At 39.1% G+C, this 14654-nt stretch overlaps 1 protein-coding gene across 6 annotated transcripts in view; it reads right to left on the reverse strand.

Moving 5' to 3' along the window:
• The window catches only part of LOC127504274 (WD repeat-containing protein 7), a 94014-nt gene that overhangs the window by 27120 nt on the left and 52240 nt on the right, over nucleotides 1-14654 (reverse strand). For all 6 annotated transcript variants that reach the window (XM_051878835.1, XM_051878834.1, XM_051878831.1 and 3 more), the window contains one exon: nucleotides 14444-14557. In XM_051878835.1, the coding sequence (XP_051734795.1) occupies nucleotides 14444-14557 (114 nt within the window). The remainder of the gene's footprint in view (nucleotides 1-14443; nucleotides 14558-14654) is intronic.

Consider the following 14654-nt stretch of genomic DNA (forward strand, 5'->3'; position numbering starts at 1 on the left):
TTATTTTTTTTGTTTTTAATATTATGATTTTAAACTTTAAATGTATTCTCTATATTTACTGGTGTATTTATTGTTTTTGTAATCATACAATGCAGTCAAGGAGATTTGCAGCAAAAGAACATTTCGCCGTCATCAAAACAAATGAAACGTGACAACAGAAATATGTGACAATAAACTGGTTTCATAGTTTCACTGCCAAGAGAAATATCTCTCAAACACAATACAAGTGCATTTCCATGCTTTAGTTATTAGAAAAAAAATCTTCCACACACACACACACACACACACACACACACACACACACACACACACACACACACACACACACACTGTCTCTCTCTCTCACACACACACACACACACACACACACACACACACACACACTTCAGGTTGTGTGTATGATATCTGATGTGATACGATCATCTTTGTTTAATCAGTATCTGTGTGCTTCTTACCTGCAATATTAAAGATAAAATCAAAGATACGACAACAAAACAAACACTGAAATATTGATAATCCTCAGAGGAGCAGCACAACACCTGTGTGTGTGTGTGTTTCTATATGAAGACGGCTGCTATTAATATTACAGTTAGCAGTGTATGGAATACACAAACACAAAGTTCAACACTGCACTTCTACAGTGTCCTCAAACGTATTTGTCTGCAGGATCTTTCCTTTTCTTCATCATGTTTGAATCAGGTGTTTTTAGTTGATGTATGAAGTCAAGGAAACACAGGTGCATTTCAAACCTACAAACTTACTATATTTTGTTAAAGTGTGTTTGTTTATCCTTCTTTACAATAAATTACACTTGCTTTAATATTTTATATGTAATAGTGACATTTACATGTTACTAAAACTACTATTTGGTGTCACAGGTTTTAGAGGCCATACATTGTGATGGTGATATGAAAGAAACGGCTTTTCCATCTGCAGGTACCTAACATGGCTGCCGGCGTCGATCTGTGTGTGTGTGTGTGTGTGTGTGTGTGTGTGTGTGTGTGTGTGTGTTCAGTTGAATCAATACCGCGGTGCTGCATTCAAGGTGAAACCAAATCAAACTGTGATGAGGAACACAGCAGACGCACAACACAATTCACATACACACATCACTAAAGCATATACACAAACTACACACACGGTTGACAAATACTAATAAAAGTTATATAAATAAGATTGAACAAAAGATGTAGCATTTTAAAAAACTCTAAGAAAAAAAGAAAAACAAATATTTCTATTTAATACATTTATAAATATATATAAATTATAAAAAAAAAAAATACATTTTTAATATTATTAAATTATATTTTGCATCAAAATAAATTCTTATATTATTTTACTAATATATAATTATATTGTTCTAAATATAAATTTAATGTTTATTTAAATAACTTCATAGATATTTATACCAGAATCCATATATATATATATATATATATATTTTTTTTTTTTTAAATGAATTCTGGAATAAATAATTACTTTACAATTTTTTTTTTAATCTCAGAACAATGTTATGTAAAGTAATTGTTACTTATACCAGAATCCATTTAAAAATACATTAATATTTTAATATAATATAATATAATAATTATATATTTTGTTGTTGTTGTTAGTGAATTCCGGAATAAATAATTACTTTATTTCAGAACAATGTTATGTAAAATAATTATTACTAATACCAGAATCCATTTAAAAATACATTTATACTTTAAAATAATAATATATTATAATATAATATAATATAATATAATATAATTTTTGTTGTTGTTAGTGAATTCCGGAATAAATAATGACTTTATAGTTTTTTTATTCCAGAATAATATTATATAAAATAATTGTTATTTTAATGAGCAAGTTCTGATCAAATCAGAGGATAAAGTTTAAAATGCAAATAAAACACATTCTGGTTCGGTGATTGCAGATGATCAAATGTTGGTGAACTTTACTTTGCATGATGTTTTTATTGGTGCATTTAATCCACCTGCATCATTATTGTCATCTGTCAGTGTTTATCAGTCGGGCTGTTCACTGCTTACAACCACAATAATATTACTGAAAAGATATTGCCATCATTTTTACTTCGACCATTATAATAGGAGAAAAAGACTCTGACGATCTGCCGTTTTGTAATATTTCACGTCGGATGCAATAAGCAACAGAACAAACAGTCTTCAGGATGGATTACACGGTCTCTCGCTCTTTCCCTGCGTCGGGAACACAATATTGATTTATGAACAGTATCGACGGCGTATCTTTAATACCGGCCGATCTATTGTAATGTCATTGCATGTGAATCACATTTGCTCTCTGCGTCTGAAGGAAATCAACTAAAAAGGCCGGACAACTGCACCGTTTCTCCACGTATATCTCAGTTTTTCATTTCCATCTGAAAAAGAGGTGGATCGGGGTGGACGGATAATAAAATTATCAAAGCGGAGAGAGCATCAATTAAACCGAGAGAGAGAGAGACAGAGAACAATAAGAAAGATGCAGCAGACGCTCCTTCACGCTGTGAAACAAATCAATACCATCATGCACCCCGACGGCAGCAGAACTCCGAGGATTCGCTCCGACATTCCAGCAACAATCGCTCGGTATTCACCAATCCCGCACCGAGCATGCTCCGACATCATGGATTATCAGCTCCCATGATGCACTGCCTGCTCAGCCAGCCCGCTCGGCCATTGATCACCGATACACAGGCAGGTAACATTTGATAGCAGGGGATTGTGGGAAAGGATTGATCTTTGCCGCCCTACAATACAAGAACAAATCTCACGCTAGGAAATAAATGCCGTTTTTGCTCTGCTCTTTATATCAAAACAAAAGCAAAAAACCCGTTTCGTCAATTCAGTTTTCGTCTTTCTGTATTCCCGACCTAAAATCTATTTGTCCTGAAGAGACTTGAAACAAAAGACGGAGCAGAATTCACTTAGAAAGCGTCCGGCGAGTGCAAACGCAATTTATTAGTGAGGAGGAAGAGGACGTGACCTTCTCTGGCCCTCGTTTCTGAAGGTTAAACACATTTTTATACTTTAAAACACAAGCACATGATCCAGAGCTCATATCTGGAGTTTTCTAATCAAGTACAGCGAGAGAATGTCGGTGAATACAGAGCAGACCATGACCCACAACACACACACACACACACACAAACACACACACACACACACGCACACACACACACACACACACACACACACACACACACACAGAGTGAAGTGTGGCATGTGCCAAAGTGTTGCATCTGTTTGCATGTCCACTGTCAGTGCTTTTCTTACACTGTGTGTGTGTGTGTGTGTGTGTGTGTGTGTGTGTGTGTGTGTGTGTGTGTGTGTGTGTGTGTGTGTGTGTGTGAGAGAGAGAGAGAGAGAGAGAGAGAGAGTTCAATAGCGCGACAGACGGCCGGTGTGTGTCCGCTGAGACTGGGGCTCGAGTGTCCATGATAAAAGAGTCCACAAAGCGATTCTGACCACGTCTCTCTTCAATACAGACCCCTCCTGCTCGCCCGCTTTCACACACGCCTTTATCAATAGGCCGCGGCGCTGAATAGCACAAACACTCTCTATTTGGCTTCCAGTCAATTAAGCTCTAAGCTGTCGGTAAACAAGACTTTTAACTTCCTTCGAAAGGCCTGAAAAAATTGGAGACACGCGATTTCAACAAAGAAGAGGCGAGGAGAATGAAGAAAAAAAATGAAGGTTCGTTGTTTGCGGACAAGCATGAATTACAGAGATTGAGATGTACGCACACACACACACACACACACAAAAACAATTTCATTAGTGCAACTGACCAACAAACACTAATAATCAGTCCAACACATCTTGATGATCACTTTTGATCAATTTAATGCATTCTTGCTAAATAAAAGTACTAATTTCTTACAAACTTTTAACATAAGTTAGTTGCAAATTCACTAATAGCACCCAGCCACTTTTGCTTAAACCATAACTTGACCAGCTAGCTCAGACGCCAAAATCGTGCCAATCACTGACAGAATATTAACATAAAGAACGATTGAAAGTAGCACACATCTGTATGACTAAACTGACACAACACCTAACACAATCCAACGGTTACAATTTAGTCCACTTTAGACATTCTACTAACTGTAACATTCTGTAACATTCTACTTACTACTATGTAACATTCTAATTAACTACTATGTAACATTCTAATTAACTACTATGTAACATTCTACTAATTGTAACATTCTACTAACTACTATGTAACATTCTAATTAACTACTATGTAACATTCTACTAACTACGTAACTTTCTGCTAACTGTAACATTCTACTATGTAACATTCTACTAACTCCTATGTAACATTCTAACTACGTAACATTCTACTATGTAACATTGTACTACTATATAACATTCTAATTAACTACTATGTAACATTCTACTAACTGTAACATTCTACTATGTAACATTGTACTACTATATAACATTCTAATTAACTACTATGTAACATTCTACTAACTAACATTCTACTATGTAACATTGTACTACTATATAACATTCTAATTAACTACTATGTAACATTCTACTATGTAACATTCTACTAACTGTAACATTCTACTATGTAACATTCTAACTACTATGTAACATTCTACTAACTGTAACATTCTACTAACTACTATGTAACATTGTACTACTATATAACATTCTAATTAACTACTATGTAACATTCTACTAACTACTATGTAACATTCTACTAACTGTAACATTCTACTAACTACTATGTAACATTGTACTACTATATAACATTCTAATTAACTACTATGTAACATTCTACTAACTACTATGTAACATTCTACTAACTGTAACATTCTACTAACTACTATGTAACATTCTACTAACTGTAACATTTTACTATGTAACATTCTACTAACTACTATGTAACATTCTACTAACTGTAACATTCTACTAACTACTATGTAACATTCTAACTATGAAACATTCTACTATGTAACATTCTAATATGTATCTTTCTACTAAGTACTATATAACATTCTAACAACTATGTAACACTCTACTATGTAACTAAGTATCTTTGCAACTATGTGTCAACTAACTCTCATTAGAGAGTTAGTAGTCTATAGTAGACTGTTAGGTTAGGGTTCAGGTTACTAGAATAAGCTGACGTACTTGTAAGTTACTTTAGTCAGTAAAATGTCTGTTGGGGAGCATCAAAATAAAGAGTCAGCAGATATTAGGCCCTAGACAATCTACTAATACTCTAATTAGACTAGTTGACATGTAGTTGCAAAGTTACTTATAGTTAGTAGAACATCTAAAGTGGACTATCAAAATAAAGTGTTACCAATCCAACACATATTGATGGGTAAATTGAGTCTCATCCTACATTATTACCAACTAAATATAGTTAAACTCAGAAATACGTCACATTACGGAAGTTAAATTGGTTACAAATGACTGATGAAGGAATAACAAAACCAAACCATTATTTCTCATAGGTTGAGCATGATGTCCTGTAAAAGCTCAGACGCTGCACTTCTGTGGCCGAACAGAGAAGTTTCTTGCATGTGTCTCATCTGAACCTCAGAGACGAAACCGCATGTGTGCAGAACAGACACGTTCAGACACCAGACGTGCTGCATGGAGACACCGATGTGAGTGTGTGTGTGGTGGGACAGACGTCCCCACAACTTCCAGTAAGGTAAAGCGCCAGTGGGGTTGTGGGTGAGATCAATACTGTGGCTTCCAGCATCAGAGAGACAGACAAGTCTCCGTGCAGATATGAAGACTAAATAAACTGAGTATATGGTCAATATCACTGAGACTACTGGTCTGGTCTAGTGCAGTCTGGTCTGGTCTGGCCTATGGTATACCTGTAGAACCAAAATGATATGTAAAGTAACTTAATAAGTTAATTCAATGTGTTACTGGCTGTTTCTATGTAATTATTTCTGAGCGAAAACTGTTTCCAAAGTAAATCCTACACCAAATTCTTTTCCAGTGTACTGGATTAAAATCTATGAACAAAACAACCTACCAGTCCTGTTTTAAAACACTTGTTAGTTTCATCACTGTTAGAGATGTGTAGCGCTCCCTGCTGGTTAAACTAGTAAACACACGCACGACCAGAGGATCCACAAAGCGTTCAGCAGAGATTGTTTGGTTTAGTATCATGTTGTTGGGATGGGAAATGCTGTCCTTGGTCTTGTGCCTGAAGTGTCTATTTTCCACATTTTTAAATAGTGCATTAGAAACAGACCTTCACCTCATATCACACTGAAAGCATATGTGACATGTAGCACACTTAGAACTCCGTACACACACACACACACACACACACACACACACACACACACACACACACACACACACACACACGAGAGAGAGAGAGATAGAAGCAGATTCCATTAAAACTGAAACGTAAGTGGCCGTTTAAGAGAGTGAATCTCATCCAATTTAACATTCACAAAAGACGGTAGAGCGACTCAAAGGAAACAGCCTTGAAGGCAGAAAAGCAAGATGATCACCTCCTAAGCCATGATGGCTCTTTGAGGAACGTTATCGCAATTAAGTGATTTCAGCAAGAGAGAAAGAAGGTACGACCCTTTTAAGGGCGAGAAGCTTTTATTTCCTGTCTGTGAGGGTGTTTTCTTGCTCCCTTTAAAGGGACAGTTCACCCAAAATTCTAAATCATGTACTCATTCCAAACATGCATGACTTTCTTCTGCAGAAAAATTAAGAATTTTGTAGAATGTTCATGCTGCTACTGTATGACTTCAGAAAATCCTAAATATAGTCATATGAACTAGTTTTATGGTGCTTTCTTAAGTTTAAATACACTTGTATTGTACATAAAGAACAGCCTGAACATATCATTTTGTGTGCTGCTTAAGAAAGAAAGTTATACGGTTTGAAAGACATGAGGGTGAGTAAATAATGACTGAATGTTCATTTTCAGGTGAAAGATTCCTTTAAGAATCAAAAAGAATGTTAAATCAGGCCACTTTGAGAGCGACGCAACTTTCAGAGCGAGTGCTGATGTCAGTAAACTGGAGCGCAAACGCAACAGAAGCATTAAACGAAATGAACCAGAACACACACACAATCCTTCAATCAATTTTGCAATCTTATTTTAACCGAAGCTAAGAAAGAAGGAAACAAACAACAAAAAAAGAGATAAGGAAAGAAGTGGTCAATAATCAGCTCACTTGATAAATGAATTAATGAATATATAAAGAAAAAAATTATGAAAAATAATGAAATATATGGAGACAAATATGCAAAAAAAGTGGGGGAATGAAAAAAATATATAATTGGGCAAATAAGAAATAAATTATTTTTTTTAAATTCTAAAATGTAAAAAAAAAAAATTGTCTATGGTATGACTATTTATTTTATTAAGATAAGTGTGTGTGTGTGTGTGCGTGCATGTATGAGAGCAGGTGCAGACTCTGTGTGTGTAGTCAACACTAGCTGGTGTTCAACTTTGTCACATCAGTCAAGAAAGTGTCTATTAACCTCAGTGTGTGTGTGTGTGTGTGTGTGTGTGTGTGGTTGTACCCGAGCAGGACCATCTGTCACCCCCTCCTGCCCCTTTTACCCCCTGATGGGAGCAGGCGTGCTGCTCTCTGGGCTGTTTCAGGGGGGTTTAACCCCACAACATCCTGCCAGCAAAAGAAACTGCCCCACTAGATGCCCCCCACCTCTGAACTCCACTCAGTAGTGCTGTTTACTAAAGTACTAGTGCTGTAGATCAAACCTCTAGCGTTAAACATGAATATTAAAGGTGAGTGTGTGTGTCATCCTGAAACCACCAACAACACCCTAACAACTGTACAGCAGCAGCCTCACTCAGAACACCCTAGCAACTGCGCAGAAACAGCCTAAAATACTCACAGCACCCTAACAACTGCATAACAACAGCCTGAAACACTCAGGAAAAAACAAACTGCATAACAGCCTAAAACACTCAGAGCACCATAGAAACTGCATAGCAACAACCTAAAACACCCAGAACACCCTAAAAACTGCATAACAACTGCCTAAAACACTCAGAACACCCTAGCAACTGCATAGCAACAATTTAAAACACACAGAACACCCCAGCAACTGCATAGCAACCGCCCAAACATTCATAACACCCTACTACAAATGAACAGCAACAGCCTAAAACACTCAGAACACCTTAGCAACTGCATAGCAACTGCCTAAACATTCATAACACCCTACTACAACTAAACAGCAACAGCCTAAAACACTCAGAACACCCTAGCAACTGCATAGCAACAGCCTAAAACACTCAGAACACCTTAGCAACAGCACAGCAGCAGCCTAAAACACTCAAAACACCCTAGCAACTGCATAGCAACAGCCTAAAACACTCAGAACACCCTAGCAACTGCATATCAACTGCTTAAACATTCATAACACCCTACTACAACTATACAGCAACAGCCTAAAACACTCAGAACACCTTAGCAACTGCATAGCAACTTCCTAAACACTCAGAACACCCTAGCAACTGCATAGTAACTGCCTAAACATTCATAACACCCTACTACAACTAAACAGCAACAACCTAAAACACTCAGAACACCTTAGCAACAGCACAGCAGCAGCCTAAAACACTCAGAACACCCTAGCAACTGCATAGCAACTTCCTAAACATTCAGAACACCCTAGCAACTGCATAGCAACAGCCTAAAACACTCAGAACACCCTCACAACTGCATAGTAACTGCGTAAACATTCATAACACCCTACTACAACTAAACAGCAACAACCTAAAACACTCAGAACACCTTAGCAACAGCACAGCAGCAGCCTAAAACACTCAGAACACCCTAGCAACTGCATAGCAACTGCCTAAACATTCATAACACCCTACTACAACTAAACAGCAACAGCCTAAAACATTCAGAACACCCTAGCAACTGCATAGCAACTGCTTAAACACTCAGAACACCCTAGCAACTGCATAGCAACAGCCCAAAACACTCAGAACACCCTAGCAACTGCATATCAACTGCTTAAACACTCAGAACACCCTAGCAACTGCATAGCAACAGCCTAAAACACTCAGAACACCCTCACAACTGCATAGCAACAGCCTGAAACATTCAGAACACCGTAGCAACTGCATAACATTCTAAAAAATACACAATCAAAATACCACAGCAACCAGCAACTTAAAAACAGTATACCTTAGCAACAGTAGAGTAACAACCACTCAAAACAAACAAACAAAAACCCTCTACTCTCAGTTTCCTGTAAGCTCTCAATCTCTTTGCCATGTTCAGGTCACAGGTTTTGCTCTGGACATCAAAGCTGAATTTTTAACATCTGTCTGTCTCTGGCTGAATTCCCCCACTGTGGCTCCATTGTGCTGAATTATTAATTTCCTTGTGTTTAATGATCTTGGAGTCTGTTCTCTGTCTTATGAACAACACTGCCCTGTTACCATGCCATTATGACATCATCATCAGAACTAAATCCAGATCATCACGTGAACGACCCGTGACCGCTGCATGAGGTCATTCTTAAAGAAACAGAGCACTAAATCTGCCCATTTGTGCTTTTGCATAGTCAGATGTTTCTCTGAATTCTCTTCAAACTGTTACTCTGCAGTGACCTGAATGACTACATGGACCAAAGCAAGTTTACAATGTTGAGTATGAGTGAAAACTATCATGATGCCTCATCCTTTGTGATTCCATCAAGAACATCAAACCAAACACCAAGACTCAAAGACCTGCAAAATCATTCATCATAAAATCATGGATTCCATGGTATGGCTCCACTGAAGAGCAGGAAGAAAAGAAAGTTACTATAAAAGAATAGAAGACGCTTTAGTGTGGAAAACCTGACATGTGCAAACAGACAAACAGAAGGTGTTTGGTGTGATGTTCTTGAAGGAATCGAGTGTGATGATGCAGGTCAGAGAGCTGCTGGAATCACTGCTTATTTTTCATTTATTTGGGCTTTTATTGGGTCACTGTTCGTTTTACGAGGATCCAGAACAGCCTGAGGGCAATCGCTCACACACACACACTCATAAAGTCAGCAATGGAAAACCTACTGATGAACAAACACTTGTGAAGACACAAACAAAAGCACACAAGCTAAATCTGTCATGAGAAGGTGGTTTTCAGCTGTAGTTGATCTACAGGGTTAAAGAAAACAATCTGCACCGTGTGCGGTGGTCAAAGGTCATAACACAAGAGCATCGATAGGGAAGAGAAGAAATCAGACAGGTAAAAGCTCAACTCCTACATTCAGAAGATGAGCTATGAGAAGAGACATGTAGAGAAAAGTCGAGGCAAGAGGAGAAATGAAGAGATGAGGTTATCAGAGAGAAGGGAAGAGAAGGGAATGAAAGGGACTGGGAAGGGAAGGGAAGGGAAGGGAAGGGAAGGGAAGGGAAGGGAAGGGAAGGGAAGGGAAGGGAAGGGAAGGGAAGGGAAGGGAAGGGACTGGGAAGGGAAGGGAAGGGAAGGGAAGGGAAGGGAAGGGAAGGGACTGGGAAGGGACTGGGAAGGGAAGGGAAGGGAAGGGAAGGGAAGGGAATGGAATGGAATGGAATGGAATGGAATGGAATGGAATGGAATGGGAAGGGAAGGGAAGGGAAGGGAAGGGAAGGGAAGGGACGAGATGATATGCGATGAGATGTGAAGAGATGAGATGAGATGAGATGAGATGCTACAAGAAGAGATGAAAGAAAAGAACAAGCCAAAACAGAAGAGAAGAATGGAAGAGAAGAGAAGGAAAGAGAAGGTACAAGAGACAACACATGAATGACATGAGACAAGACGAGATGAGAAGAAACAAATCAAATGGAAGAAAAGGAAAGAGAAGATATGAGATGATAAGAGATGAGACAAGACTTTAGAGATTAGGTGACAATTAGACAATTAGGTGATACATGAAGAAAAAAAGTGTTGAAACGAGCTAAAACAGAAGAGATGAAATAAGATGAGACGAGAAGAGACAAATCAGAATGGAAAAGATTATATGAAGTGATGAGGTGATACTAGAAGAGATGACAAGAAAAGAAGAGCCAAATCGAAATGGAAGAGGATGATGAGAAGAAAAAGTAAAGAGAAGCGATGAGGTTAGTCAACAAGAGACAGGATGAGCCTTGAGGGACAAAAGAAGAAAAGAAGTCAAGAAACAAGGCAAAATGGAAGAAGAGCATGACAGGTGTCATCACCTTTGACCTCTGACCTCTGAGAGGCTGCAGCGCTCTTCTCATCTCCTTCCTGTCATTGTGTCCTGAATGAGCACGTCGAGCCGTTCTGAGACAGAGACTAACCACGCTCCGTCTGCGCTGTCACGTTTGTAAAATGATCATGTATTTGTAAAGAGGTTACGCAGCGCTAACATGATTGTATGTTCGCAGACTGATGATGCATTTGAGAGCTGAATTCTGGGCTTTCGTGGCTCCTCGTGGAGGAGTTTTCCATCTCTGTCATGATTCGGTGGACGACTCATCCGTCCTGGGAAATATTAGACGTTCACATACACACTCACAGCATGTATTTTAAGAAAAAAAACAACCTTTCGCAACACAAATGAAAACGCACACACGGATGCTCTGCTCCTACTGGACTAAAAGAAGCTCCGCCCAATTCCTGTAACCGTAATCAAGACATCTGTGGTGGGGGTGGATTCAATCTGACCTTTGACCTCTCCAGCTCCTAACATGACAGTGACCGCACTTGTGCAGTCACTGATCAGGCATAACATTATGACCACCTTCCTAATATTGTATTGGTCCCCCTTTTGCTGCCAAAACAGCCCTGACCCGTCGAGGCATGGACTCCTCTAGACCCCTGAAGGTGTGCTGTGGTATCTGACACCAAGATGTTAGCAGCAGATCCTTTAAGTCCTGTAAGTTGTGAGGTGGATCGGACTTGTTTGTTCAGCACATCTCACAGATGCTCCATTAGATTGAGATCTGGGGAATTCGGAGGCCAAGTCAACACCTCAAACTCGTTGTTGTGCTCCTCAAACCATTCCTGAACCATTTTTGTTTTGTGGCAGGGCGCATTATCCTGCTGAAAGAGGCCACAGCCACCAGGGAATACTGTTTCCATGAAAGGGTGTACATGGTCTGCAACAATGCTTAGGTAGGTGGTACGTGTCAAAGTAACATCCACATGGATGGCAGGACCCAAGGTTTCCTAGCAGAACATTGCCCAAAGCATCACACTGCATCCACCAGCTTGCCTTCTTCCCATAGTGCATCCTGGTGCCATGTGTTCCCCAGGTAAGCGACGCACACGCACCCGGCCATCCACGTGATGTAAAAGAAAACGTGATTCATCAGACCAGGCCACCTTCTTCCATTGCTCTGTGGTCCAGTTCTGATGCTCACGTGTCCACTGTTGGCGCTTTTGGTGGTGTCTGTTGGATCAGACCACACAGGCCAGCCTTCGCTCCCCATGTGCATCAATGAGCCTTGGCCGCCCATGACCCTGTCACCGGTTCACAACGTATATTGAACTGTCTGAATGGAACTTTTAGGCACATTAACAAGTTACATTTCCTGTTAATTTTCACAGCTGTGGTTCAAGAGCCCGATTTGATCAGATGATCACAGAAACGAGATCAGTGAGAGAAACAGGAGCAGATCTGATATCAGATCAATGCAAGCAGAACTGAAGCATGAATGTGAATCTGAGATCTGTCATAACACACGACACATCTCACACACATCAGAAGTCATCGAGAAAGATGCTGATAAAGTCACAGTTCTCATGCAGGTCTGTCCTGTTCCAGCTGGTTAAGGAGGATTAACAGGAGACACTTTCACCACATTAATGTGAGACACTGATAATCTCCCCATCGATCCTCCACTCATGTGACTGTCTCTCTATCAAAACATCCTTCTATCTGATGTGAGAACCTACAATAGTAACCCACCTTATGTCCATTATATGACTTACTTCCCAGTGAAAGAACACATGTGGGCTGGGACTTCATTGAAGTGAATTGATGTGGTGATGGTGTAAATTTAGTTTCAGTTCCACATGCATTTGCACTGAATCATAAAAATCTACTGGTCTGAACAGGCCAACAAGACGATCTTGCACACGCACACACACACAGTAAAGCAATCACTGTTTCTAGCGCTCGTGAAAAGCAGCATACGCTGCCGTCCGTCTCTCTCTGCTGCAGTCCAGTCGGCTCTCTGCATCCAGTCAATAACACAGACATGCATGACGATTTATCATTTTCTACTCTCATTTTTCACTTATTGACATTGTTTTTCCATTTATTCTGCAGAATTAAATCAGTAAGTCCAGACGAACCATCCAAGTCGAGTGCTGCCTGTGTCTCACACACAGTCTTACTATAATCCTTTCTTCTGTCTCTTCTGCTCACCAAAGCTGCATTTATTTGATCAAATATACAGTAAAAACAGTGAAATATTATTACAATGTAAAACAACTGTTTTTTATGTGAATATATAGTAAAGTGTAATTTATTCCTGTGATCAAAGCTGAATTTTCAGCATCATTACTCCAGTCTTCAGTGTCACATGATCCTTCAGAAATCATTCTGATATGCTGATTTGTTGCTCAAGAAACATTTATAATTATCATTAATGTTGAAAACAGTTCATATTTTTGTGGAAACCATCATACATTTGATTTTTCAATATTCTGTGATAAAAATTAAGTTTAAGAGAACAACATTTATTTAAAATAGAATCTTTTGTAATATTACGAACTGCCACTTTTGATCAATTGAACAACAGCGTATGAAACACTTTAGTTTAGGGTCCAATTCTCACTATTAAGCAACTAGTTATTAGTATGCATATTACTAGGATATTGGTTGTTTATTAGTACTTTTAAAGCAGATATTAATGTCTTATTCTACATCCCTTAATCCTACCCAATACCTAAACTTAACAACTAACTTACTAATATTAATAAGCAGTAATTAGGAGTTTATTGAGGGAAAAGCAGTAATTAATAGTGAGAATTGAAACAAAAGTTTGACGTTCTTTATGGTCCTAGTTTAGGTTAATGATGATAACCCTCGTTCTAAAGTCATTAGAAAACCACCAACAGACTGAGCAACTACAGGAATATTGATATGAATCAAAATTCAGCATTATGTCCTAAAGTTTGTACTCAAAGTGAGCTGCTCGACAAACAGACAGAGACTGATATATTCACTCCATCTGTGTGCTGTTCAGGGTTCGAGTAATGATGTCTGTGGTGTGGGGTATCATGGGAGATGATTAGGGTCTGAAACCCTGTGTGTGTGTGTGTGTGTGTGTGTGTGTGTGTGTGTGTGTGTGTATGTGTATGTGTGTGAGTGATATTTCCCTTCTCCATGGTACTGAAATGAGAAACTCAGGAATCTCGTCCTGCAGGAAGAACATGCCGTTCTGCTGCCACTGCCACACACAAAGAGAGACAGACATGAGGGCGTGTCCTTACCTGCTGTGATGTCGTCATCCGTCACGTCCATCTCTTCCTCTGGAGCTTTGGTCTCAGTGGGCGGGGCTTCAGCAGGGGGCGGGGCAGGCTGGGCGGTCTCTGGGGCGGTTCCCGCTGCAAACACAAACAAATCACAAGTGTAAATGCAGAATGACAAAGAACGAAATGACAGTCTCTTTTCCGCATATATCGCACACAACTTCTGTTGTGT

Source organism: Ctenopharyngodon idella, chromosome 21 (assembly GCF_019924925.1).
Source record: "Ctenopharyngodon idella isolate HZGC_01 chromosome 21, HZGC01, whole genome shotgun sequence".
Lineage (NCBI taxonomy): Eukaryota > Metazoa > Chordata > Actinopteri > Cypriniformes > Xenocyprididae > Ctenopharyngodon > Ctenopharyngodon idella.